The 27354-nt window shown below is 37.2% G+C and overlaps 1 protein-coding gene across 2 annotated transcripts in view; it reads left to right on the plus strand.

Moving 5' to 3' along the window:
* RB1 (RB transcriptional corepressor 1) overlaps positions 1–27354 on the plus strand; it is a 129964-nt gene that overhangs the window by 96334 nt on the left and 6276 nt on the right. The window contains exons 18-24 of one of the 2 annotated variants that reach the window (XM_080925950.1): positions 14887–15002; positions 16997–17142; positions 17898–18043; positions 22058–22162; positions 23191–23304; positions 23408–23571; positions 26507–26537. In XM_080925950.1, the coding sequence (XP_080782076.1) occupies positions 14887–15002; positions 16997–17142; positions 17898–18043; positions 22058–22162; positions 23191–23304; positions 23408–23571; positions 26507–26537 (822 nt within the window). The remainder of the gene's footprint in view (positions 1–14886; positions 15003–16996; positions 17143–17897; positions 18044–22057; positions 22163–23190; positions 23305–23407; positions 23572–26506; positions 26538–27354) is intronic. The other variant, XM_080925951.1, reaches the window with a different exon arrangement.

Consider the following 27354-nt stretch of genomic DNA (forward strand, 5'->3'; position numbering starts at 1 on the left):
AGGCTGCTGGGTTGTTGTTCTGATCGCATACATAGGAAAACAGGACATGTACTTAAAAAGTCTTTCCTGCTGGGTTAAGGGTGTTGCTCAGTCTTCAAGGCTCCTTATCCCAGCACCACAAAATAACAAAACAAAACATAACCTTTCCTGCTCATGTTATCTTCATCTGTGGACTGATCTTGTTTATTCAACATCAGTATTGGCTCTGTGCCAGTACTGTGCCAGGTGCTGGGGACAGCACGGAGACCATCTGAGTCTCAGTCTGAACAGGGTGGGGGTCAGCAAGTAAACATTTGTGGACATGTGAAAAACGCTCTTACTGCTCCCTGAAGAAAGCTCAAAAACAGCTTTTTTTGGACAAGGGGAAGTTGGAACAGACTTGAAATAAAATTGTGGCTTATGCATATCTCAAGGAATTAACTTTAACTGGTCTGTTGCTGTGAAAGGCTGTTCCAATTTTTATTTCCTAGTTTTCTCTCATAAATTCAGCCAGTTTCTTTTCTAAAGATTTTCACAGCAGTTGGAAATTTCTAGCATAAGTTTTGTTTTATTTTGAGCAGGTTTTTCTGTAGTGGTCGAGGCTGCCCTTGAACTCAGAGATTTACCTAGCCTCCATAGTGCTAGGATTAAAAGTGGCATCACACCCTTGACTGGAAATTCCCCCCCCCCCCTTTTTTTTTCTTCTTTTCTAAGACAAGGTTTCTCTGTGTAGCTCTAGCTGGCCTTGAATTTACACTGTAGACCAGTCTGGCCTCAAACTCAAGAGATTTACCTCTGTGCTGGGATTGAAGGCCTGCACCACTACCACACAGCATTTCTGCTCGATAAATTAGCATATGTATTTCAGAGTTCTGCTTTGAATGACATGTCATAAATGAAGAAAGGCCCTTACATTGTTCATCAAACTATTAATAGGTCTAAGAAGTGCATTCCAGAATACTGGGGCTATGTAGAGTCTCTCTCTCTCTCCTTACCATCACGCCACAAATCACCCCATGTTAATAGTTTCATTACAAGTCAGATCTCTTGTGACTTCTCCCTAATTAGTCATTAAGTTTTTCTCTTTTGCTCAGCTGGTGATTTGGCTATACCCTACTGCCTTAAGATACTCCATTGTGTTCTGTGCACAATTTCCCTGACACCAGAGTCACGAATAGCATTTATTAACTGTTTTCTGTCCCAACTGTGCTTGGATGGACACTCTGGATCTTTTTTTTAAAGACTTTGTTTTATATAATTTATTTTTATTTTATCTTCATTGGTATTTTGCCTCCATGTATGTGTGTATGTGTGAGGGTGTCAGATCTTGGAGTTACAGGCAGATGTGAGTTGACATGTGGTTGCTGAGAACTAAACCCAGGTCCTCTGGAAGAACATTCAGCGCTTTTAACCACTGATCCATTCATTGTTCTAGCCCAACGTTCAGGATTTTATATTAGTATCCTCCGTGTCCTATCTCCATGATAACATGATAGTCTAATTTTATATCAACCTTTCGATTCTGTTTGCCTTTTAGAAACAACCTTGCCTTCCTATGTTCTGATATGACCATTCCCTAACCACGTTGAGCTGCCTGAACATGCGACTTTACCTTTCTCTGATCCACTGAATTGCTTAGCATGATATCTTCCTTTGCATGTTTGCTGTTTCCTGAGATTGAATCTTTTTAAAATTGCTTTGTATATGCCTGTATATTATGTATGTGTTTGCATACGGGCATACGTACCTCAGTGCTATAAGGAGATAATGTTTGGAAGGAAACACTTCTTTGTGTATAATCTTAGAAAAAACTATTTATTTATTGACAAAGTCTTTTTCTACATAGCTCTGGCTGTCTTAAAACTTCTTATAGACTTGGTAGGTCTCAAACTCACAGAGATTCTCTTGCCTCTAATGCATCTTTTAAACTGTGTCTTACCATGAATTTCTCAAAGTAATTCTTAACTACTATTTTTTCTAAGCAGTATGAGAAGTGAATGAGTTAATTTATAATGTGAAAATGCATTTTAATTAAGGCTCAGTACCTATTGTGGATATATCCAGAATGTTGCCTGTGAAATATTTTCACCTGTATGCCTGCATAAAAATTGTATGTACATAATTTTTTGGTTATATAGTCATGTGCTTTTTTTTATAAGTGCATATTTAGATACTTTTGGAAAGTAGGAAAATGTATTTTGTTGTCTCAAAAGAGTTAAGAATCATTCAAATTCACTATGAACTCAGTGAAACATTAAACAGTCTGGGATCAGAAGCAGTAAAAGCCATGTAAAATGTACAATTTAAAGGAGAGTGTTAGGTTCTGTTCCCTTGCTTTGTAATACAGAAAGGGCTTCTCAGACCCTAGAGAGATTGCTTAGTAGTTAAGAACATGCATTCTTTGTATAGAAGACCCAAGTTCAATTCCAGTATTCACATCAGACAGCTCAAAGCTGATTATAACTCTGTCTCCTAGGGCTCCTCTGACCTCAGACACCGATACATGCATATATACACATAAGTAAATAATAATAATAATATTTTTAAAAAAGAAAGGACTTTTCAGGGAGCACCTCATGGTACCACTGGAGATAAATCTGACAAGAATTTTTGCCACTAATAAGTATATCATAAAGCATAGAGTGTAGTTAAATGAAACAATTCAAAATTACTAATGAGTAGCGTGGGATCTGGTGATGACATAATTTAAAAAATTTTTAAAAGTATGCATGTGTGTGTGTTGTATATAGAGCACATTGATACTAAACATATGCTGTACCTTTGAATTCCATTCTTAGGTGAATTCAGTTTCGTTGAGCTTTTATGTCTGTAGTAAGTTTCCTTTGTGTGTGAGTGCCTTTACCCAAAAGAAGCAAAGAGTAGATGAGATGAACAGAAGTAACTATGATGAACACAGATAGTCTAAGAGCAACCAATTAAAATCTTAACAGAACAGGAACTGGACAGATGGCTAAGTGGTTAAGAGTACTTACTGCTCTTCCAGAGGACCCAAATGGTGGTTCAGTTCTTGGCACCCACATAGTGGCTTACAATAATCCACAACTCCAGTTTAAGGGGATCATATGCCTTTTTCTGACCTCTGTGGATACCTGGCACCACTCATGGTGCTCATGCATACTTGCGGGCAAAATAATAATATACATAAAATAAGTCTAAAACAATCTTGTTATAGTAGGTAAAAAGCAAAGCCTGCTTTATGCAGTTCATAGGAAGCCAGTTTTAAACACAGAGACACAAATATACAAAAGGAATGAATCAAGAGTTTATAAGCCTGAATGAAACCAAGGATTACTAAGGAAGATTGTCATTTGTAGAGAGATCCAGGGATCAGGTGACTGATGACACAGCTGCCCTGTCAGTACTGTCAGAATCAGAGTTTGTTAGCGGTAAAGGGAAGGAGTGTTCTTTTTCACGTTTAGACCTGTTTTAGATGAGACATTTGTGATATATTCATTTGGGAATCTTTAGTATCCAGTTTGAAATATGGACCTGGAATCTGAAAGAGTACTTTAGTCCTTAGTGTATATTTGGAAATATATAGTTATAGCTACAGCCATGACAACAGCTCTAACAGGAGAAATAAATGGAAAAGAACTAGCAGAAAGGCCAAGGCCAGAAGTTTTCTATTTTCTATCCTAGTTTCCTTCCTTTTATGAGGCAAAACAGCCTTGGAACTTGGCTTAGTTTAGTACAAAAACATTTCCTGTAATGTACATCCAATAATATTCCTTAAAACACTGAACAAACAATAGCAATTCCTCCCATAGCTTTCCCATTGTTAAGTTTTTCTACCAGCACTGGAGGCTTCACTTTTACTTGGGCAATCAGGATCTCTTTTAGGAGCATTTTGTCTGAATAGTCTTGACATCCTTTAATTTCAGGAGGAGTTTGTGCTTGCTTTAGAGATGCATGCTAATTGTGGAAGGTCATTTTGCATGCACTTACAGCTTCCATTTTCCTGCCAGTATTATTTATTTGATGTGATCCACACTAACTTTACTGACAGTGAGAATCTGGATTCCTTCGCAGGCTTAGGTACTAAAGCAACAACTGTGTGGAGAACAATTGTGCTGACAGTCAGTTTAAGCAGATAAGGAATAGCTTGATGCAGCTTGCCTGCGTCTGGAGAAAGCTGCTCCCTGAGCGCTGGGCAGCAGCAGTGCTACAGAGAAAACACCAGCATTTTACATCGGATTACAAAGAGTAGTACATCTTTCTTCATAGTGATTTTAAAAATCAAATTTTAGCTGTATTTGTTATTGGCTGAGGTATTAGTTTTCTATTGGCAATTAAAACAGCAAACATTATCATATAAATTTCTGAAGGTCAGGAAACATCATAGCTGTGTGGTTGTGGCCCCTATTTTTTCTTGAAAGATGTTGAAGTTGCCAGCAAGCTTCACAGTCAGCTACTTACGTCTTTACTGGAACTGGAGAATTGGCGTTGAGGTTTACCCCCATGGCTGTTGGCATTGGCTGGTGGTCAGAGGCTTTACTGCTTTGCCATGTGGGCCTCTCCATGCTTGCTATGTGGCAGCTCGTTCCCCTATTCTATTCCAGAAGCAAAATCATTGGAGATGGAGACTGTTGGTTTCTAACTAGCTAACCTTAGGAGTCACATGCTGCCGTTTTTGCTTTATGCCATGGTTACAGAGACTAATCCTGACACAGTTTAGGGTGGGTCATCTGTACAATACACAAGCGTGTAAAGAATCACTGTTAGAAGCTGTAAAGGTTGCATGCTTTGTCAGCTACACAGCAGATTCTTTCATCAGTATTTTTATTTGTGCCTTGATGTATTTAACTTATTCTGCAATGTAGCTATGTTACTTACTAATGTTCTAAAATTATTACTGAATTTTCATCATATATCAGAATCTGGGATTTTATTTTGAAGATACTTTCAAAGTCTTATGTAGGCCTTGTTCACCTCCTTAGATATCCTTAAGTAAGTTTATGGTTTCTTGTTACCGTATTATGCAATCTGTGTCTTAGTTTTGTGGAACTGATCTTTTTTTTTTTTTTTTAAGGGCTATGTGCTGGGTGTCATTTAAAGCATTTTATACATATTGTCCTATTTGTCCCAGCTTTGCTTTATCACCAGAGGCTCATAAGTTAGAATCGTGGTTCTCAGCATGCTGATGTAGTTGTCATGAGATCTTTTAGCTAGAAGTTTGTTACAAGTAAGCCTGGCCTGGCCCCTCATAGTGCTCTGGCTTCCTGTCTTACCATCTAATTACTCCCTCTTTTATATGATTCCCTCTACCCTGAGGTGATAAAACGCAGTGTTGGTCTCACCTTCCAGCACCATGACGTTTAGACAAGCTCCAGAGCTAAATAAATCTCTTTCAAAATTACCTAGCCTTAGGGATTTCATTTTAAAATGGAAAGTGGACCTATTTTTCTTATTTTATTAAGTTTCTCTAGGGTCATAATTTCTCTTCTATTCCTCTAATTTTACTTAAAATAACATACTCTTTCTTTGGGATTTGCCTTAGCCATAAAGCCTAAGTTCTTTTTCCTAACACATCTGATATGAGTTAGATACTTCTCTGCTATGTCTGCCTTTGACATTAGTGATTAGAGAAGCTGCTCAGCAGACTTTCCTCTGAGGGAACAAAGCTCAATTTACTGGGACTGGTACTCCTAGTGGTCAGTACAAAAACTATGAACCCTTAACAGGATGCCGATGAGAAAAAGAAGGAAAGAGAAAAAATGTACTATATATACACACACATTTTGAGTGGATGAAACAAAAAGCAGATTCCTATAACTTTCTACACACAAATCTATACATACATATATAATGCATACATATGTGCATAAGAACTACAGACAGACATATATACATTTATGTATAAAATGGTTAGAGCACTACAGAGAGACATATACATACTTACACATACAATGTTTAAAGCAAAGCTTCAGCAAGCAGGCTCCAAGCATTTCACACACACATAGTTGATGGGTGCAAGGAACAGTGTTCCAGCCCCATACTATAGTTTTTCTTTCATAGTTTACATACCCCAACAAAGTCTTGTAAGGAATATAAAATTACAATGTGATTACATTCTTGTTTACTTTTAGCAAATGATTATAAAAAGCCAGTGTGTTCCCAATACCTTTACAAAAAAAAAAAAAAAAAAACAAACAAACCAACATTTGTAGCTAAGCAAATTGTTATATATTAACAAAGTGTAAGCAAGCAAGGTTGTTTTCTCAGCCAGCTTTTCTTACTGGCAGGCAGCAAAAAGAAAGGAGTAATTATTATTTATCTTTAAAAGTACTCTTGTAAGAATCTTAAAATCACATCTAAACTTAGTCATATCTACCTTAATTCTTAGAATGTATATCTATCTACGCATCAGAAATCCTTAATAAGTTATATCAGGAAACTGAGGGTAAAAGTGGGTATAAGAAATCAACGGCCAAGAAAGGACTGAGAGCCGAAAGGTTTGCACCCTCATGGGAAGAACAGCATCATCAACCAGCCAAGGCACTGAGGTGGAGAGGATGATTGGGAGAGGGAGCACCTTCATGGAAGCAAGTTGAGGGGGAAGAGAGAGGGGAGTGGGGGGGGGGAGGGTATAACATTTGAACTGTAAATACGGAGAATATCCAATAAAATTGAAAAAAAATTAAAAGAAATCAACCATCACCAGGACAACCTCAGTGAGAGTCACATTAGCCGGTGCTGCCATTGTTCTTGTTCCCTGACCATAAAAGTCCCTAGCTTATCTAATAAAAGTGTGCCTTTCCACACTTGAGATTGTTCCCTGAGCTTTTTTACATCAGAGCCAGGAGTAAAAGATCTCAACTTAGTTTCACTTACAATTTTATTTTTCCAAAGGTTTTCTAAGGGTGGTAGTCATTGCTGATAATCTATGTCTAAGTTTTTTTCTAGGGTGATGATTAAATCATTAACCCAACAACAGTGCCTAAAAGAAACCAAGCACTATTATTGTGAGTGCCAGAGAAACTGCCCAATGAGGGACTGAAAGCCACCTTAAAGTTTTCATATAATTCTTTTATTTTTTTATAAAGCTTAGGTAATACTTTAATACCTATGACATAAGGTCATTACAGCCCTCCAAATTGCATTTCTTTGCCTAGTAAATGATTGGTTTAATGGCGTCTTCCAATGGTCAAGAGGAATAAAGTGCAAGAATGAACTTTGTTCTGTGTCTTTCATCTCCCAGCACTCTGAGGTCTGGCTCATCCTCAACTTGAACCTCAGCACGAATCCTCCTAGACATCCTGTCCTAAGAAGAAGCATTATACTGAGCCATCCTAGGCCTACTAACCCAGCAGGCAACCTTCCACCTGACTTCTCCAGAAAGAGAAGTGTATGCCTCTGTACAATGGGGACATGAAAGCTGTACAGCACTTTACATTTTTATTGGATATTCCCTGCACTTACATTTTAGATGTTATTCACTTCCCCCACTCCATTCCCCCTTTTCCCATAGAATTCTTAAATTAAGAGAGATGTGAGGGCAGCAAGCAGAGCAGAGCTTTATAACAGCATAAAGTCCTCAGGACATGTAGACCTCGGGTCTGTGCCAAGCCGAGGCTCACCCATATGTATGGCTGGGGTCACCTATGGGCCACATTTCCTAAGGTCTGAAGCCATTTATTCTTTCTCTTGTATGTCCCTCAGCACTTCTTCGACCTTTATATTTCCATACATTTTAATATTATGGAATTTACTGCTCTGTCTTAATATTTTTATTTATACCAATCTCTTTTCTTTATTAGACTATAAACTATATCATAAAAAAAAAATAAACAAACAAAAAACCCCCAAAATACCCAGGGACTCTAGGGTCAAATAGCTTTAAGCCAAATGTTTGCTCTGTCACTTACTATGCCTAGCAGTTTCCTCTTAGCTAATTTTGATCTTTGTAAAACAACAGTTAAAGAAATAGTATCTTCTCTTAGAGTTTTATATGATAATAAAACAATATAAGTAGGGCTGGAGAGATGGCTCAGCAGTTAAGAGCACACTGACTACTCTTCCAGAGGTCCTGAGTTCAATTCCCAGCAACCACATGGTGGCTCACAACCATCTGTGCTGGGATCCAATGCCTTCTTCCGGTGTGTATAAAGACAGCTACAGTGTACTCATATAAATAAAAATAAACCTTAAAATGTAAATAAAGCAATTAATGCCTTGCTGTAGCAGAATTACTGATGGTTTATTATGTGCAACATTTTGTTAGTTTTTTTAATATCTTACAAAGTACCAGAGAAAATCAACTTAAAAGGAGTTTACTTTGACTTTTGGTTTTAAAGGTTGCATCTTCATTATTTTGAGTCTTGTTGCTGGACAGAGTATTGAGGCCATGAATACATAATACAGGAAGCTTCTATATTATGCTGACCAGGAAGCAGAGGGAAGAAGGGGCCAGGATTGCAATAGCCCTTTCAAGAACACACTTTTAGTGACCTCACTTCCTCTCACTAGGCCACACCTCCTAAAGGTTTTACCATCTCCCAGCAGTGCCACAGGTAGAGACTAAGCTTTGAACATGAACATTTGACACATCCCAGATCCAAATGTCATGGTACTTAGTAGATTCCCAAGGCAAAAATCAAGTGATTTTCATTTTCTGGCCTAGAGATCGCAGTTAAGAGGCAGAGATTATTTGAGGAAATTTCTCTAATTGTGGTTGTTTAATCATTGGATGTTTATCTTAACCTACTTGTAAATCTTAGTCACAGCATTGTTGATGGACAGTTCATGCCCCCTTGTTTCAGCAGTGTAAGCATATTCAGTCCTGACATTCGAACTGCCCTTATGCTTCCTCATTCACTCACAACTTTCTCTTCCCTTTCTGTACAGTTTGCCAAAGCATCCTTTACTTTCATCACACTCTTACTTCCCCTTGTGATTGTCCATGCCTTGTTCCCTTTTTAATGTCTGCTTCCCACACTGTGTCAGTTCCCTCAGAGTATTGACTCCCCACACCAAGTCTCTGCTCATCTCGCAGATGGCTGCAGTTATTTCATAGCTCTTTCTGAATTTGTAACCACAGTTAGTTCTTGCAAGATTACTATCTGTGTCTTCCCACTAGAGTGCACGAAGCTGATGGGCAGGAAACGTGTGTCTGCTGGCCACTGTCCTACATGCCTCACTCCTGCTTGCTCTCAGTTCAGAGTCTGAGGTTTCCTTTGGAAACAATTTGTTTTTACTCTAGGTTATACAGAATAATCCATTGTATTTCTTGGTGCTTTACTCTAAAGCAAGCATTTGGAAAGTCACTCAGAAACAGTTGGCTGCTCCACATATTTTGTGGATATGATGCATGTTATTATTTGGCTAATAATACCTGGTTTTAAAGTATGTTTATGGGGTTTAGAAGAGTATATAACCAAGAAAGTTTCACTTTTACTATATTCTTGCTTTAAAGTAGAATTAATATCAAGGAATTTAGTGGACTTTATTCTCACTCTATCAACTTATTCAGTAAATACTTATTCAGCTCTTACTATTTGCAAAGCACTTTTAAACATTAGGAATAACTGTTATGAACTGCCAAAACCCCTGCTTTTCTGAATCTTGCATTTTAATAGGTAGAATTAATAAGCAAGGAAACAAATATAGTGAAAGTAATGACCAAAGCTGTAAGATTGAAGACTGAGAGGGATTTAAACCCTCATAACGAGGTGTTTAGAGAAAGCTTCACTCTGAGGTGCTGTTTGAACAAATATGAATAATAATGAGGGTTGAGCCTTGGAGTGTTCTGGGGAAGGAATATCCAAGACAAGGAAGGAGTAAGCACAGGAGGGTAGGGGAAGGGATGTTTGGTTCTGTTGTTTGATGACCGAGAATGTTAGTTCACATTGTGCATAGACATAAAGAGAAGATGCTGAGTGAAGGACAAAACATATGTACTTGGTGGATGAATTGATGACTTGGCTTATGTTTACATCTGAAAGATATGTTTCCCTGGTAAATGGCACTTATAGACTATAACCACAGCATCATCAAATACTTATATGACACTTTGTGTTAAACACTTAAGTGTCTAAGTTCTTGTCATTGCATCATCTGAATTCATAATCTGTGATTTAGATAATCTTATCCAAATATCTCTACTTTATAATTAAGAAAATTGAACCTTGCTGGGTGTGGTGGTATTCACCATTAATCCCATCATTCAGGAGGCAGAGACAGAAAGATACCTGAGTTGGATGTCAGGTTGGTCTGTATAGCAAGTTTCAGACCAGGCAAGACCAGACCAGGTTGTATAGTAAGACGCTGCCTCAAAACCAAACAGAACTGGAGAGGTAGCTCCACCATTAAGAGCATTTGCTGCTCTTACACAAAACCTGGCTTTGTTTCTCAGCACCTATATTGTAGCTAATAACCATCAGTAACTCCAGTTTCTGAGGATCCAATAATGTATTCTGGCCTTCACAGGCATTATGTACTCAGATACATGTAGGCAAAAATATGCATACGCATACATTATATAAAACTTGTAAACAAAACAAAAAACCCTAGTTCCTAATGTTTTTTGAAATGAGGTAAATAAAATTAAGATGGGTAAGAAAACGTATCATTTTAGAATATATTACTTAGACTTGAGTAACTTGCTATTCAAAAGGTCTATTCAGTAGGCTTGCTCTGAATAATGACAGGAAAACTTACATTTACTTATAAAAGCTTTTGGCCATCAAGTAGGTTTGTTCCCAACTAGCTTTAACTCAGTTTTTCCATTCATAGTATCTGAGTTCTGCCACATGGATAGTCAGTTACCACTTGTTCCTTCCTGGCTTGCTTCTTCCTCTGTGTCCTGGTGGCACCTGATTCTCCCTGAGTTCCTCCCTCTGCCCAGATGTCCCACTTTACTACTCTGCCTTTGCTATAGATCATAAATTTTTTATTTTAACCAATCAGAAGGTGCCTTAGGTAGGCACAGAAGGGCAGACACATCTTCACACCGTGTACAAAAGCATCACTTCAACAGGTTTTCTTTCTTTTTCTATTTATTTTCTGAAATGTTTCTTCAGGATACTCTTTATTTTGTTTTTGTCCTTTCATAGTAGAAACTTGTCTGCAATACTTGATTGTCATTCATGTGTAAGTCACTAAAAGTTAGCTGAAGGCGTGTTTACACAGGAGAGATGGTGTGTGGTAACTTGCATAAATTTAACTCCTTTATGAAGCCTTTGGCTTGATAAGATTTGTCGTTCTTTTCTCTTAGCATTGGTGCCATCCCTGGAGGGTATGGCCATGGTTTGATCATGCTGGGCTGTGGATACAGGAAGCAGTCTGGGATATGTAATATCCATGACCATGATGTCTCCTGTGTGCGCCCTTCTTTAGTATAGCAGTACTTCTTGACACTGTCTGGAGACTCCAGGACAGCCAGTTATGTCTTGTGCTCACCAGGAGAAGAGGAGACAAATGTCTTATTGAGCTTAGCCTTCTATGGACTTCTGCCAATCTTCCTGTTGTAATTCCCCTTTTGTCTCACTGTCCAAGGTATCAGAAAGAGTTCATATGGGGGACTGGAAAGAGGTTTCTGTGGTTAATAGCACTGTTCATCCAGAGGATTTGGGTTTGATTCCCAGCTCCCATGTGGCACATAACTACCTGTAACTCCAGTGCAAGGACATATGATATCCTTTCTGGCTTCTGCAGGTACTGCGTGCACATGGTGTGTTTACATGCAGACAAAGCACCCATACACATAAAATTAAATAATTAACAAGAGTTCATTTGGTTTGTTGCTCTTCCTTACTGTTGGGCTTCCATTAATCATTCTGTCATATGGTAAGTAGGTTAGCACTTAACTCCTGCCTCCACACTCAGGCTTTATATCTGACGTCCCCGTCCGTTCTCTGTACTCAGTCGTGCGTGTCTTCTTATGGTGACCATCTTTCACTGGCATTGCTTATGTTTTAAAGAGTGAATTTAATGTGATTAATTGTGGCTTTATTATAATGTATGTTCTCTTTTTCATTGTGATTTCTATTTCTGTTTTTAACTACAATTGTTCAATTCTTTGTGTACGTGTCATTAGAGTTGGCATTCAACTACTAAGACAAAGAAAAATACCTACAGTTAACTCAACCAAAGTAAAAGAGGTTAAAGAGCCCTGATCAAAAGAAATAAGTACAACCTTCAGATGAAGCTGTAAAAGTTACATACACACATAACTAACAGCACTAGGAATGTGCAGTATTAGTAATTGGAAAAATAAATGAGTAATTCACAGTCATGGAAGTTGTTTTACTATTACTATGTGTTTTTCCTTTTACAGACAGATGTGACATACATACAGTTCTACCTTACACAAGACAAAGTAGAAAACTAAACATTACTTCACTTACCCCAAGCACAGCACTAACTGTGCCACAGGTAACCTGGTCCAAAACAGTCAATTCTACAGATAGGCCATGGTATTAAATGCATGGCCACTTTAACGGTTTCAACAAAGGCATATACTTGCAGACATCTGTTAATTACACAAATATCAGTTGTATAACAAAAGCCACCTCAAAACCATTAGGCTCGACTGTTGTCAATCAGTGTAGTGCTTGAGTGTTCCAGGTATGTCGCTGGACCAGTTCAGTTAGGGGAGCTCAACTAACCACACAAATGCCCCAGGGAAGGTGACCTGGAGTGATTTCTATTTCTTAAGATTTATTTTTATTGATGCATATACATGTGTGTATGTGTCTGCATGCATATATGTGTGTGTGTGTGTGTGTGTGTGTGTGTGTGTGTGTGTGTGTGTGTGCATGTGCAAATGCCCACAGAGGTAAGAAAAGGGTGTTAAATCACCTGGAGCTGAAGGTACAGGTCACTGTGAGCTGCTTTACATGGGAGATGGAAACTGACTAGGGTCCCTCTGTAAGAGCAGCATCTACTTATAACCACTAAGCCATTTCTCCCACTTCTGGCTTCTGTTTTTTTCCATTTCAAAGTCTCCCCTTAACAACACAAGGGATCATTGTAATTTCTTGTGACATACTGACTCATAAAAGGAGATATAGAAAAGTTTTCATTTTCTCAATTTAGAAAGTGTTCAACTAAAAGTAAGGTATCTTTCCTTTGAAGTTTTGATACAATTTTTCTGGTAAAACAAAAAATGGCTTTTTTTATAAAGCAGTTTTAAATTATGATTTAATTTTTTTAAGATAAGGTTTCTTTGTGTAGCCCTGGCTGTCCCAGAACTAGCTGTGTAGACCAGGCTGTCTTTGAACTCACAGATCTGCCTGCCTCTGGTGAGGGTAAAAGTGTGTGTCATCATTGCCTGGCTCTCTGATTCAAATTTTTAGTAATGACAAGATTACTCATTTTTCATTGAACTTTGATAATATTTGTAGGTTTTTTCATGTAGCACATTTGCTGATTTATTAACATAAATTTTTAAGTCCCCTGTTACCTTTCATACCTGTTTTATTATATTCTACTTTCTGTTCCTAACACTAATTAGCTCCTCGTTCTCTTTCTTATCTACTTTGTTGGAGGCCTATCTGTTATTTTAAACACTAGTTGATTTCAGTTTTAGTACATTTCGCCCATAAACTTATTTTCCTTTCTCTATTTTCTTTGAATATTTTGTGCATCTTTTATCTAAATTTTACCTTCTTTTCAAATAATATTTCATATCTCTAGCCTTAGGTCTGAAATATGAAAATTTTCAAAATCTAAAGCTTTTATTGTTCTTTTGGAGGTGGAGTATAAAGCTTTATTCGGGCTAAGAGGGTATTCTACCTCTGGGCTATTTTCCAGCCCCAGTCCAAAACTTTGTACATCCAAACATGGTGCTACTGCATGTGATATGTCATAGACAAAACATGCAACTAAAATGTTGATAAAATTATAGTCTACCATGTGTATAAGTTATATTTGAAGCATAAATGAATTATGTATTTAAACTGGTTTTATCACCAATATATCTTATTATATCTAAGCGAATATTTAAAAACATCAAAAGCCAAGATATATGTTGGAGGAATAATTAAGTTATACATTTTTTAAATTTTTGTATGTGCATGTACACAGTATCAAAATTGGCAAGTAAGAACTTCAGAATGATGTAAAAGCTCTTATTCTGCCTAAAGTTAATAGTACTTAACGATGTCACATGGTGTAAAAGTGCTTTTTATTCTTCTGAGTAATTGTTGTCTCTGAGCTTTTACTGCTTCTGTCCGCTAACCTGGGCCTCGGCCTGGAAGCTTCTAGTCTCCATAAATTCTAATCAAGGCCTAGAATGTTTCAGCCTCTTAGACTTACTGCTGAGTGAGCTCACACTGTGTTCTTTCTAAACTCTAGATGGCTGGTTCAAATTGGCTGTTCTGGCTCAAACTTTCCTCCAAACTGACTGTTTTAATTTGGCATCTCTGAATTGCTCTGTGTGGCCTCATACTAACTTTGGCAATGTGTTCCAATCTTCTGGCTCCTACTCCCTCTCCTCTGGCTTATTCTCTCTACTACCTGTCTCTGTAACTCTCCCAGTAAAATTTCCCCCTCTGCTCGCACTTGTCCCTCTAGTAGCTTCCTTTTCTTTTCCCTTCCCTTGAAAGTCAGACATACCCCATTCTGCCAGTCTTTCTCTGATTCGTCTTTGTCTGCCATTCAATTAGACATCACTTTCAAACATGGCAGCTTTCTTCTACAAACTAGCTTCACCTTCATTATTTGGGATTAAAGGTGTGTATGAGGTCATGTATTCCAGCCAGAGGAACTAAAGGTGTGTGTTAAGGGCTGAGCCACAGCACAACTAGAACAAGTTTTTTCAATAAATAGCACAATCACAGGTTCACAGTGTGATCAAATATCCTGCAACAACAAAGCATAGCTTTATATGTATTCAGAAAAAACATACCTGCTGATGTTGTCATATTGCCATTGTCTTTTATCCAGGATTCACCTTTGTTTGATCTCATTAAGCAGTCCAAGGATGGAGAAGGACCCGATCACCTTGAGACTGCTTGTTCTCTCAGCCTCCCTCTTCAGAGTCACCACACTGCAGCAGATATGTAAGTAAAATGCATTATGGTTTTCATTGAAACTACAAAGTTACTTTGACCATAAGGGAAACTCGGAGCACTATATAGAAATTGTAGGACTAGAATTTTGCTTAAGATACTGTTTTTGCTTTAAGAGTTAGGAATATAAGATACATGACCTACATAAGGTCAAATAATGAAGTACGAAGCTGCTGAATCACATGGCATTGGCATAATGGGGAACTGTTCATGACAGAGATGATGCCCCTTTAGACTGGCCTTCATGATAAGACAGGATTTCAACATGAAAATTGGAAAATTGGAGTTGGAAAAAGGAAGAAATATCTCAAAAGCCATAACTTACTTGTATCTGAACCAGGCAGAAAGCAGGAAACATTTTCAGAGAATATATATCAGGCCATTTGGGCTGCGGCACAGCGTAGGTGTGGCATAGTGTGGACTATTACTTCCCTAGTGTGAAGGGGTGATGCTGACAGAGAAACAGCTAACATTTAGTGATACTTCCTATATTTGGGGCATTTACAATAAATACTTCAGATTCATATTTTCATTAAATGTTCATACCAGCTCCGTAAGGTAGAAGATCCTGCATAAGGACTAATTTCTGTAAAATAACAATGAGGGAAGTAAGGGAACCTGCTTAAGATGTACATAAATGAACCCAAGCTTTCTGATCACGACACCATGCTCTTTTAGCCCTCTAGCTACTTCCAGTCATAGAAGTGTGCTGCATGTTTCTGCCTGGTTCTGTGCAGAATTACAACCTTCTGTGGTAAACCATTTTTCTGTGATCCATTTTCATGGTAACATTCACTCAAAGTATTTCTAGCTCACAGAGCCTGTGTATTCATGCACGAGTTTGTTTGTTAGGTAATATTTTCACATAAGTCAGCTTTATATTTTCCTGTAATTTAGGAACTGGTTTTTTATTAAGTGCTAGTTCAACAGTGCCAGTCACTGGTAAAGATAGATGGCCTGGTTCTTCGCCCTTCTAGGACTGCGTCCTGGAGGAAGGAGTCAGTGAACAAGTAAATTAGCATGAGTTTAGTGTAGAGTCTCTGCAGCAAGAGACAGATGAATGGCATTCCCTTTCCTGATGAAGTCATGCTTTGAGTGGATACCTGAAAGGCACCCGAATACTGACCAGACAGATTTTTCTCCTTTGGGAAAATGTCTATATTATGGACTAGAAAGAAACCCAGGGTGGATGGATCGTAGTATGAGTAGTAAATGTAAGGTTGAAGCAGCACTGGGGCTGGATTCTCTAAATTCCTATTTTATAATGGTAGTAGGAAACCATTTAAACACAAAGGCAACTGTATAATGTGTATTAAGAGACTGTTCTAGTGGCTATTTGAAATACAGATGGGCGTGAGGGCTAGAAAATGTCAAGAAACTGGAATGAAAAGTTTAAAGAGTATTTTAAATAAGGAATACGTGTATCTTGGTCTATGATAAACATTAGAGATAGAAATGAAGAGTCTAGAATGTATTCTGAGATCAAAATAACAGGTTTTATATTGATGTGATTTACAGCACATTTGAGGAACTGGACAAATTGTAAAATTTTTTAAATTTCATTTCTAGGCTTTTTACTTTAGCACATTAGATGTGATGGAGTGACATTTGTTTGAGATGAGAAAGACTAGGTGAGGGATCCAGAGTTGTTTCAGCCACAGAAGGTTTGAGTACAAGGAGTACTCTCCACTACACACTAGGATATCTGCATCTAGAACTCAAGGGAGACCTGTTTTAGGACAAGTTAAGTGATTTTACAGTTGTCAGTTACGCAAGTAAAGGGAAGTCAGGGACATTGGAGTTGGAAAGGTAGCGTATCTTTTCTGTTAGACTAGCTTTCCCAGCTTGTGTTTAAGTGGCTGATTTGTAGAATTTGGTATAGAATATTAGGTCACATTGGTCAAATGTATCTGAGTGCAAGAGTGTAACAGACACAGTTCATGGGTGTGGGTGTGAGATGAACACTTTCCTTTGTGTATATCTAGGTATCTTTCTCCTATAAGATCTCCAAAGAAAAGAACGTCCACTGCACGTGTAAATTCTGCTGCAAATACAGAGACACAAGCAGCCTCAGCCTTCCATACTCAGAAGCCATTAAAATCTACCTCCCTTTCCCTGTTTTATAAAAAAGGTCAGTAGAAGATTATTTTCAAAAGCATGAACTCATGAACTAGGTTGAGTTGTGGCTCCAATACTTAGGATATGTGGTTGTATAAGTGAGGAAATTGGGGATAGATTGCTTCATTCAGAAATCTACAGTAAGGCTATAGATGCTTTAATAGTATCTTCTCAAGTATAGGCTTTGGGGATAAATTGTTAGCTTAACTGTATAAAAATACAGATACCTTCTCTCAAAAGTTGTATTTGTAGTGGGACTCTAAACGTTTTATCATGGTCATTTGCACCAATACAGTTTACAGTTTTCAAGTTTATGTTCCATTGGAATTTATAGAGAGGTACATGGTTTGGATTTTTTATTTTAGGATTGGGAAAAAAAATCACTTGCAATTCCATTATTTAGAAAATAATGTCTCTAATATTATTAATGGAAAATTTCAACATCTATGCTGAGTAGTTACCAAACGGCTCCCTACAAGAACCAAAGCAAATCTTACTCTGTTTGCCTAATTTCACAAGATCATATGACCTTTCCCTTCTGCCTTGATTTCATAATGTAATAGCTGATTCAGCAAGTATTATTGAGGCTCGTGTATGTAACACTGCTAATACTAGAAATCATTTATTTACAAGGAAAATAGCCTTAGAGGTTAGGTTATTGTTTAAATGCTACTTACAATATTATAAAGGCATTTAATGTTTAAAAAAATAATGTACTCGTAACTGATAATGAACAGTAAACAGGCTCCATTCCCCTTCCATCTGCAGTGTACCGTCTAGCATATCTCCGACTGAATACACTCTGTGGGCGCCTTCTGTCTGACCACCCAGAGCTAGAGCATATCATCTGGACTCTGTTTCAGCATACATTGCAAAATGAGTATGAGCTCATGAGAGACCGACATTTGGACCAGGTAAGAAAGTCAGTCACTTCACCATCATTTCTCCCTGCTTATTGTTAACTGTGTGCTGATGTAAGAATTAGATTCAAGTGAACAGCTACACTAGTTTAGTAATATATATTATATATCATATACATACTATATATCGTGTGTATTTCATACATTTTATATATATTATATGATATATATTAATTGCTTGTTGGGTACCACTTATATTTTTTGCTGTAGCTCTTACAAATTAGAGTTATATTTTAATAACTATATAATGGCACAAACATTATTTATTTTTTGAAAATTACCAAATAACCCACTTAGCATTAACTTTTTCTGTATTGGGATAAGCTAGCTTTCATTTTACTCTGGAAATTACATGAACCACGGACCAATCAGCTATCTAATCATGATTGACGGTATATGCCTGCTATTAGACTCCCAAATTTGAAAACTTGCCAGCACTACATGATAAGTTCAAGACCACCCTGTCCACTTAGTGAGACCCTGTCTCAAAATAATAAAAAAGCTGATGATGTAGCTCAGTGGTGAAGCATTTGCCTGTCATAAACCAAACACTGATGCTCTAATCCTAGTAACAAAAAGAGATTTAAAAAGAATCATAGACTCCAAAGCAGGAAGGAGGGAGAGGGAAGGGAAGTGGGGCTTATGAACAGAATAATCCCTCCTAGCTTCCATTCTCAAAGGAGATAAAAACAACACTCAGAGGAGTGTATAACAGTTTATTAGTCTAATTCATATACCAGTCAAAGCATACATGTGTAGTTCATTGGTTTTAGTATATTTGTAGGGTTGTAAAGCTATTAACACAATCTATCTTATTTTAAACCATTTTATCACACCAAAGAGAAAATCTGTTGTCTCTAAGAGCCTTCACAACATAAGTCTACTTTCTTTTTCTGTAGATTTGCCTAATTGGGACATTTTATATAAATAGAATCATATGTAATTTCATGTTTAGGGTGTGTACATGTGTAGGGGAGTGAGTGAGTGAGTGAGTGAGAGTGTGTGTGTGTGTGTGTGTGTGAGAGACAGAGAGAGAGAGAGAGAGAGAAAGAGAGAGAGAGAGAGAGAGAGAGAGAGACAGACAGACAGACAGACAGACAGACAGACAGAGAAGGAGGTGGGAGAGAGAGAGAGAGAGAGAGAGAGAGTTCATGCAGGTGTATGGGATAGGGTATTGAGTTCCATGGCCTTGCAAATGCTAGGCAAATGTTCTACCACTGAACTCCCAGCCTTTGAGCACAGTTTTAAGGCTCAACTGTGTGGTAGTTTCTGTCGCATACCACTTTGTGTTTATAATTCATCCGTTGTTAGAAACTAAATTGTTTATTTTATGATCTAATATAAATAATAGCATGACTATTAATATATAAGCTTTGTGAGACAAGTTTTTATTTTTCATATATATGTAAAATTTCTGGGTCATGTGATAAATCTTTACCCTTTTGAGAAATGGCTGAGTTATTTTCTAAAATGTCTTTACCACTTTGTTTTATTTTTCAAGATTTATTATTTTTAAGTGTATGGGGGTGGGTGGGTGTTTCTATGTGTGAGTATATGCATGTTTCAATGCCTGTGAACATTAGATATCCTGGGGCTAGGGTCACAGGTACATTGATAGCTAATGATATTGAACATCTTTAGAGAAGTGTATGTTAAAATCCTTTCTGAAAAAAACAGCAAGATTCTTCTTTCTCACTGAGTATGGTAGTGCACAAACAGGCCTCACACTCAGAGATTGGCCTAAGTCTACCTCCTTACTTCTGGAGTTAGAGGCACAAGCCACCACACCAGGCTGTAACAATTTTTTAAAAAATGTTCCATATATTACTTTTTCTATGAGATAGATGTTCTGAAAATGTTTTATCCTCTGAGAAACTTCAGGTCATCTTTTTTTTTTTTTGGTTTGGTCTTTGTTTGCTTTGGTTGCTGGTATTTTGATGTATAAACAAAAACATTGTCTAGTTTGAAGGCATCAAGACCTCGTTTTTCCCAAGAGCTTTGTACTTAGTTTTCCCTTTAAGTTTCAGTCCACTTTGACTTAGTTTTGCAAGAGTGCAGGGAGGGTGTCTGCTTCATTTTGGTGCTGGAGTAACTAGTTATTCCAGCAACCCCCACCCCGTGTTCACTTTCCTCTCTCTCCTTGCTGTTTGTTAATCCAGGGCCTCTTACTTTGTGGCAAACATTTCACTGAGCTCTACCCACCCCTGCACCATCTCTTGAAATGTGTGGGTTTTTTTTTTCCCTTCATTTTCTCAGTTGACTGCTATTGAAAGTCTATTCATTTTTAAATGCACACGTTTATTTCTTAGACTCATTTTTATTTCGTTCATCTGTGTGGCTATTTTGGTAAGAATACACTGTCTTAGTGACTATAGCATTCTAATTTTTTTTGGAAATAAGGGACACAATTTTACTTTGTTCTTTTTGCAAGAACATTTAACTGTCCTGAAACTCAAATTTCTATAGTTTTAGGACTGGCTTGTCATTTTCTCTGAAGATCTTGAAAGAAATTGCACTGACTAGTATGTCAGTTTGGGGGATGTCGCCATGTTAACATGAAGTCTTCAGTGCATACATATGCCATGCCCTTCCACCTTTTCAGGCTTTAATTTCTTTCAATAATGTTTTATAGTTTTCAGAACACCAGTCTTAAATTTATTTTATTAAATATATTCCTATGTATTCTTTTCTCTTTAATAATAAAACAAATAATTTTTGTTTCATTTTTGTGTTGATATGTGTGATTTTGGTATCTGCAAAGTACTGGCTTCATACAATTAGTTGGGAATGCCTAATTTTTGAAGAATTGATATTGAGCTTTTTTTTTTTTTTTTTTGAAATTTTCTTGACATTTTGCTGAATTCATCAATGAGATCCCATAGATATGGGCTTTTGTTTGTGAACATTGACTGTTTAATAATTCAGTTAGCTTCTTTATTTTTTAGTTAGTGTTGTCATTCTGCATAGGTTGAAGACCTTTTACGTTTCCTCTTAGTTATCTTATTGGTACATAATTTTTCATAATATTCTCATATAATCCTCTTACTTCAGCGAGATTGGTAATGTTCCCAACAAGAATGATAATTTAAGCAAAAATTATTATAACTTACATATATTTGGATATATAAGTTGCAGTACATTGTATTTTTAAATAGATATTTACTATTTTATGTTGTTATCACTTCCTATTAAAGAGAAATCTGGATTCCTAGAAAAATATTTTTTTGCAATTCAGAATTTTATGAGTGATGCTTTAAGATTTTAAAGTAGAAGAAAAATACCAATTAGTATACTGCCTTATAAATGGCATTCTCGGTGTGAACCTCAGTCATCAGACACTGAGCAGCGCATGGGGAGGGGAGTCTTTGGTTAGAGTATATGGAAGCAAAAATGTCACAGAAATGATGAACACTTGAATTAGGCCAGAAGACTTCATACACGTTTTAAAAATTGATATTTAAGGCTCCAAAGACTCATTTTCAAATCTTAGTTTTGTATTTTAAATATTGTCTTATTGAAAGATACCATATAGAAAATCCATTTATCCTAAGGATACCTTCTAATTATTGAACAACAAAATGGATCCACTCTACATTCAGAACATGAATCACAACGCTGTTAGCACTGTCGGGTCTCTGTCAGCAGTACTGTCTTACTCCCAGATTATTACATGTCACTTTATTTGATAGGTTGAAACTTTCCATGCAACCTTAAAGCACCAATCATGTATTAGCTTGTTCTAGTTTCAGCACTTTAGCTACAAACTAAAGAGCTAGAACCAAGGTCAGGGTAACTTACAGACTTGGTAGTCAGTCAGGGTTAATTGAGTTAACTGCTTGCATTTTGTTCTGTGAATACAAATGTTTTGGTTAAACACTTTACATGGGCCTTTAAACAGCTTAGAATAAGGGGAAAACTCAGAAGAAATTAAAGTGTTTTCTTTTGATACTACTTAAAAAGCAAGATGACATAGTAAAGTCCTTCATGCATCTTTCATTTACTTGTTAGATTATGATGTGTTCTATGTATGGCATCTGCAAGGTGAAGAACATCGACCTTAAATTCAAAATTATCGTAACTGCATACAAGGACCTTCCTCATGCTGCCCAGGAGGTAGGTAGTCTCTCATGGTAAGACTTTGAAAAATAAATCAGTATTCATATATATTCTTGTTTAATTTTATAATGTTGGCTAATTATTTGTAGCTGAAGTGTAATTATAAAACTATGGCAAACTATGAAATCTAAATCCATATTTGCTGTAAATAAATAATATTATATTTATATATAATAATAACTGGGATATTTCAAATAAACTTTGACATAATATATTAGGTTTGTTTTTCCACAGGAGAAGATACTGTAAGTGAATCCTTATAAAGACATAATAACATTTCCCAGTGCAAGCCCATTTGGTGTCTCTAGTTTCCTCTCCTACAGAGATGCTATCATGGTAGAACATACTTAGTCTGACACACACTTCACACTATCCCAGAGTGCAGCACTGAATTCTGGGTTATTGTTTCAGTTTATAATTGTATTTTTGGAGAGTGATACAAACCAGTTTGATATTACTCATGTATTTGGAATTATTTTCTAAATTAGTTATATAGATTGTTTAACAAAGACACTTCATAAAATTTCTTTAGTTTTATTTAATTAACATTTACACAAGTTGGACCTGGTGCCCCATATCTACAATTCCTATGTAGAATGATAAGTGGGAAGAAGACATCACAAGTATGAAGTTGCCTAGCTAGACCCTGCTTATAAAAATAAAATCAGCTTATGAAATGTCTGCTTCCTGCAAGAGCGTGGTGTAATGGTCTAAACCCTGTAGACTGGGGGTTGAAGGCTGCCACAGACCTGCGAATGTTGTCTGCGTGGTGGTGATGGTTAGGGTTAGGGTTAGCACAGCCTAAATCCCTTGTAGAATGGCCAGCATTCTGTCTGTGGCTGCCAGGCCCCTTCTCTGGATTACTTTGGTTACATTTCACTTTAAATAGGGTATCTATAATTTCAGTCTAAGGGAGCCTTTGTAGACTATTGTTTTTGGTATAAAATACGTTTTTTATAAAAGTATGTACAACTATTTTAAAAGGCAAGTTCTTAAATTTATTTAACATGTTTTTTTCCCCTCAGACCTTTAAACGTGTTTTGATCAGAGAAGAGGAGTTTGATTCCATTATAGTATTCTATAACTCAGTTTTCATGCAAAGACTAAAAACAAATATTTTACAGTATGCCTCCACCAGGGTATGTTGAAAACATTCTTTAATTGGAGAAATCTAATGACCAAGTAATGGGTTCCTCCAAAACATTAGCTCAATGATCTTTTTCCCTTTTGTTTTGGGTCTAGCCTCCTACCTTGTCACCAATACCTCACATTCCTCGAAGCCCTTACAAGTTCTCTAGTTCACCCTTGCGGATTCCTGGAGGTAACATCTATATATCACCCCTAAAGAGTCCTTATAAAATTTCAGAAGGTCTGCCAACACCCACAAAAATGACTCCACGATCAAGGTTGGTGTTTCCTTTTTAAGGGAATGCTGAAAACATTGAACTACGGGATGGCTGTTGATGTGTGGGTTCTTTATGTGCACTAGGTGAATGTGTGAAAGGAGTTGGGGAGCAGAGACCAGGTGTGGCCTGGATGGGCTGGTCTGTCACCTGCGGTCGCCCAGCTGCTGAGCTCTCCTCTGTGTGTAGTTTGAGAACCAATGTTCACATGTGCCTCAGAACACTAATAGTTTTATAAGCCATCAACACGGTGTTTGTTTGTTTGTTTGTTTTAAACAGGGTCTCACCATGTGGCCCTTGGTTTACCAAAAATTTGCTAAGTACATATTCAGAGATCCACCTGCTTCTACCTCCTGATTGCTGGGATTAAAGGTGTATGCCATCACACCCAGAATCTTTATCCAAAATTTACTGTAAACTCTATGGATCTTAGTATTTTGCTTATTATAAAAATGGAGTCATCAGGGCTGGCAATATGTACCACTTATAAAAGTACTTGCCACACAAAACTAATGACTTGAGTTTGACTCCTTGATGAATTAGAGCGCCAACTTCCAAAAGTTGATCTCTGACTTTGAGATGCTTGCTCACATTCACAAACACAGATCACACACACACACAGTAATAATAACAAGGAAATATGTCCTTTAAATGAAAATGTCTTACTAAATGTAGATTACTGTCAGTTAAGAAAATCCACCTTTCTTAATTCTGCTGGTGGATTTATTAAATTTCACTGGACATTTCTGTTTCAGAAAAACACTGTGGCTCAAGCAAAATAAACATGAAGCTGTTTTAAATTCTCAGATGAAAGATTCTGTACAATGACAAATCTTGTGTCTGGCTTTGAAGTCCTTCATTGGACTAATTATGTGTTATCATGGGCTACTTGAAACTGGCTGGATGTTTTTAAAGTACAAGTCCAATTAACTAATATAATTAATGCCATCTCATCAGAAGGTTTCAGTACATCTGGCAGTTTGCATCTGGTAGGCAAGAAAGTAAATGAGAAGAAGGGCTTTATTAGCTTTTTGGAAAATCCTTGTATAGCACATTTAACTCTAGAATAATACACACTTGTGATTAAATTTTCAAGCTATAGAAAAATATTAAGTAAAACATAACTGGAAATATGACGGAAGGCTCTTGTGTGTATCTAGATCCCTCTTGTATGATGCTCTTTGTATCTGATTATCTGTGTACAGGTATCCTCAGCTCACTTTTTAACATGCTAAGATGTCACATACCATGTCTTAAGTAAATTTACAGAGTGCCATGCTGCCACATGACATCGCAGTGTATATTTAAGAAGTTTCTGATGATAATTATTATGATTATAATGATGGTTGTTTACTAATCTTAATCAAAATCAGTTCTGTAGTTCTATTTTTCCCATTAATTTATTAATTTTTCTCTTTACATCCCAATTGCTACCCTCCCCACTTCCAAGTTCCTATCCCCCCAATTGCTATTCTTAAATTTTTTTTCTTTGAAACTATATCTTCAATACATATCCCAGGGTAACTTCAAATTCACTGCTTCAGTCTCCCAAGTACAGGGATGAGACAACATGCCCAGCATGCATTGCTGTCCATTTTATCTACGGGGAATAGTCACATCGTGAACATCCTAACTGGCACATCACTAATAAGTTTTTAGAGACCTTAGCATTCTGTTCATGCAGCATATTTAGGTATTCTGATTAATCACATATTCGTGGTATACATGGAAGGGTGTTACTTACCAAAGAAATGGAGGGCAATAAAACTACATAGCCACTAGTTCTTTATTGAGCTACATATAGAAATACTTTTTCAACGTAACTATCAAAAGTATAAATTATAAGTCTGGTAACATAGACCTGTAATCTTAGCTGCTTAGGAGGCTAAAGCCAGAGAATCACAAACTCAAGGCCTGCTGGGCAACTCAGTGAGATCCTGTCTTAAACTAAAAGGTCAAAGAAGGTTTGGGATGTAGTACAAGACTCTTGTTTCAACTTCCTGTAATGTGGTTGAAATGGAATAAGTATCTTTGATTATAGGATACATATCATAGCACCAATATAAATCCTAATTAAAATCTGGTTACTATGTTATAAGCATACATTATAAATTACATTTATTGGGGTGAGTGGGGCTTGCATGCCTTGGCACACATGTGAAGGTCAGAGAATAGCTTTGTAGAGTCTGTTCTCTCTGTACACCTTTATGTGGGTTTCAGCGATGGAAGGAACCCAGGTTGCCAGGTGTGTGTAGCGGTTGCCTGTATTTGCTAAGCCATCTCACCGGACCTTTTTTTTTTTTCTTTTACTGTTGTTTTGTTTTATATTTTATCTACGTGGGGCCATGCATGCTACTGTGAACATGTGGGGTTAGAGCACAACTTGCTGGAGTCATTTTCTCCTGCCATGAATTTCAGGGACTAAACCCAAGTGATCAGGCAGTCACAAGTGCTTTTACATGCTGAGCCATCTTATTGGTCTTTTCGATTTGAATTATTTATCGGCCTGTAAGTTTGTATTGAATGTAACTTAAATTAGAATAAAGTTACATTTGTTGATTTATGAAGAACTAAGTAAAGACAATCTTAAATTTCTCTAAAAATCCTCTTTAAATGTGGGCCATGGCAAAATTATGTTTGAACACAGAGGTCTTGTTGCAAGTCTAGGAGAGCTGGGGTTGTAGAATGCATGACTAGCATATCTGAGACTTTGGGTTTGATTCTCGGCACTTAAACAAGCAAAACTCCTCTTACCAGTTCTGTTTTAATCACACCAGCACTACTACAGCAATCCGCTGATGGGTGTCAGGTGTCAGTGGTCGTAGGGACAGGGAGCCTTTGGTTTGTGGTGGTTGATGTACCTATGTTCATCTCGGCACATCTGCACAGTCTGTGTCTGGTTCTCACAACTAACTCACATTTTATCTTAACTTGACAGAATCTTGGTCTCAATTGGTGAATCATTTGGGGTGAGTATTTTTTATATGAAAACGGTGTCATGAAATGTTATGTAACATATACTGGACGGTATGATGCCAGTGCTGTGGGCCCTGCACCATCCTTTAGTTAGGGTTCTGTTGTTGAACATCTTGTACAGACATCAGTGATTTATATTGCAGCTAAAAAAGAAATAGAAGATTTTTATAATTGGCGTTTAAAGGCTCTATTGCCTAGATAGGTCCTTTAGGCCATCTCAAATCAGGTTTAACTTTGAATAATATTCATAATTGGGAAACTTCCAAGTTTTTTCTAAACATTTCTCTGAGATTATAATATACATGTAAATAGTCATTTATATGCACACATAAAGTGTTTTTATGCTCACAGTACTCCTGCAGTGAAGCATGTATTCTCCAACACTGTATGCATAGCTGGTGTCATCCAGTTCAGTTTGGCTCATTGATTACTCACTAGTCTTTGGATCCCACAGGTCATTAACTTCTCCCAGGTACCAGTCTGGTGGCAAGTTCCTGGGTTATACCAATTTTCTAACCAAATTGGCCAATAGTCAGAGAATCCCTGTAATATCTTTCCTGTCCAGTTTGACCATTTGCTAGAATGTTCCCAAATCTGGAAAATGGTTTACTGACCATTAGCAGTTTATTACAAAAGATAGAGATGAGCAGCCAGATGAAAAACCACACAGGGATGATGTCCACGAGGGTTAACCTGTTCCTATGGAGTCAGAAACTCCAGAGTTCTCCTGAGCCTAATGCTAAAGGATCTTATTTTGCACAAATAGTTGATTAACTAAATGTCTGCCCACTTTCCCCACCCTGAAGGTTA

This window comes from Micromys minutus (assembly GCF_963924665.1).
Source record: "Micromys minutus genome assembly, chromosome: 12".
Taxonomy (NCBI): domain Eukaryota; kingdom Metazoa; phylum Chordata; class Mammalia; order Rodentia; family Muridae; genus Micromys; species Micromys minutus.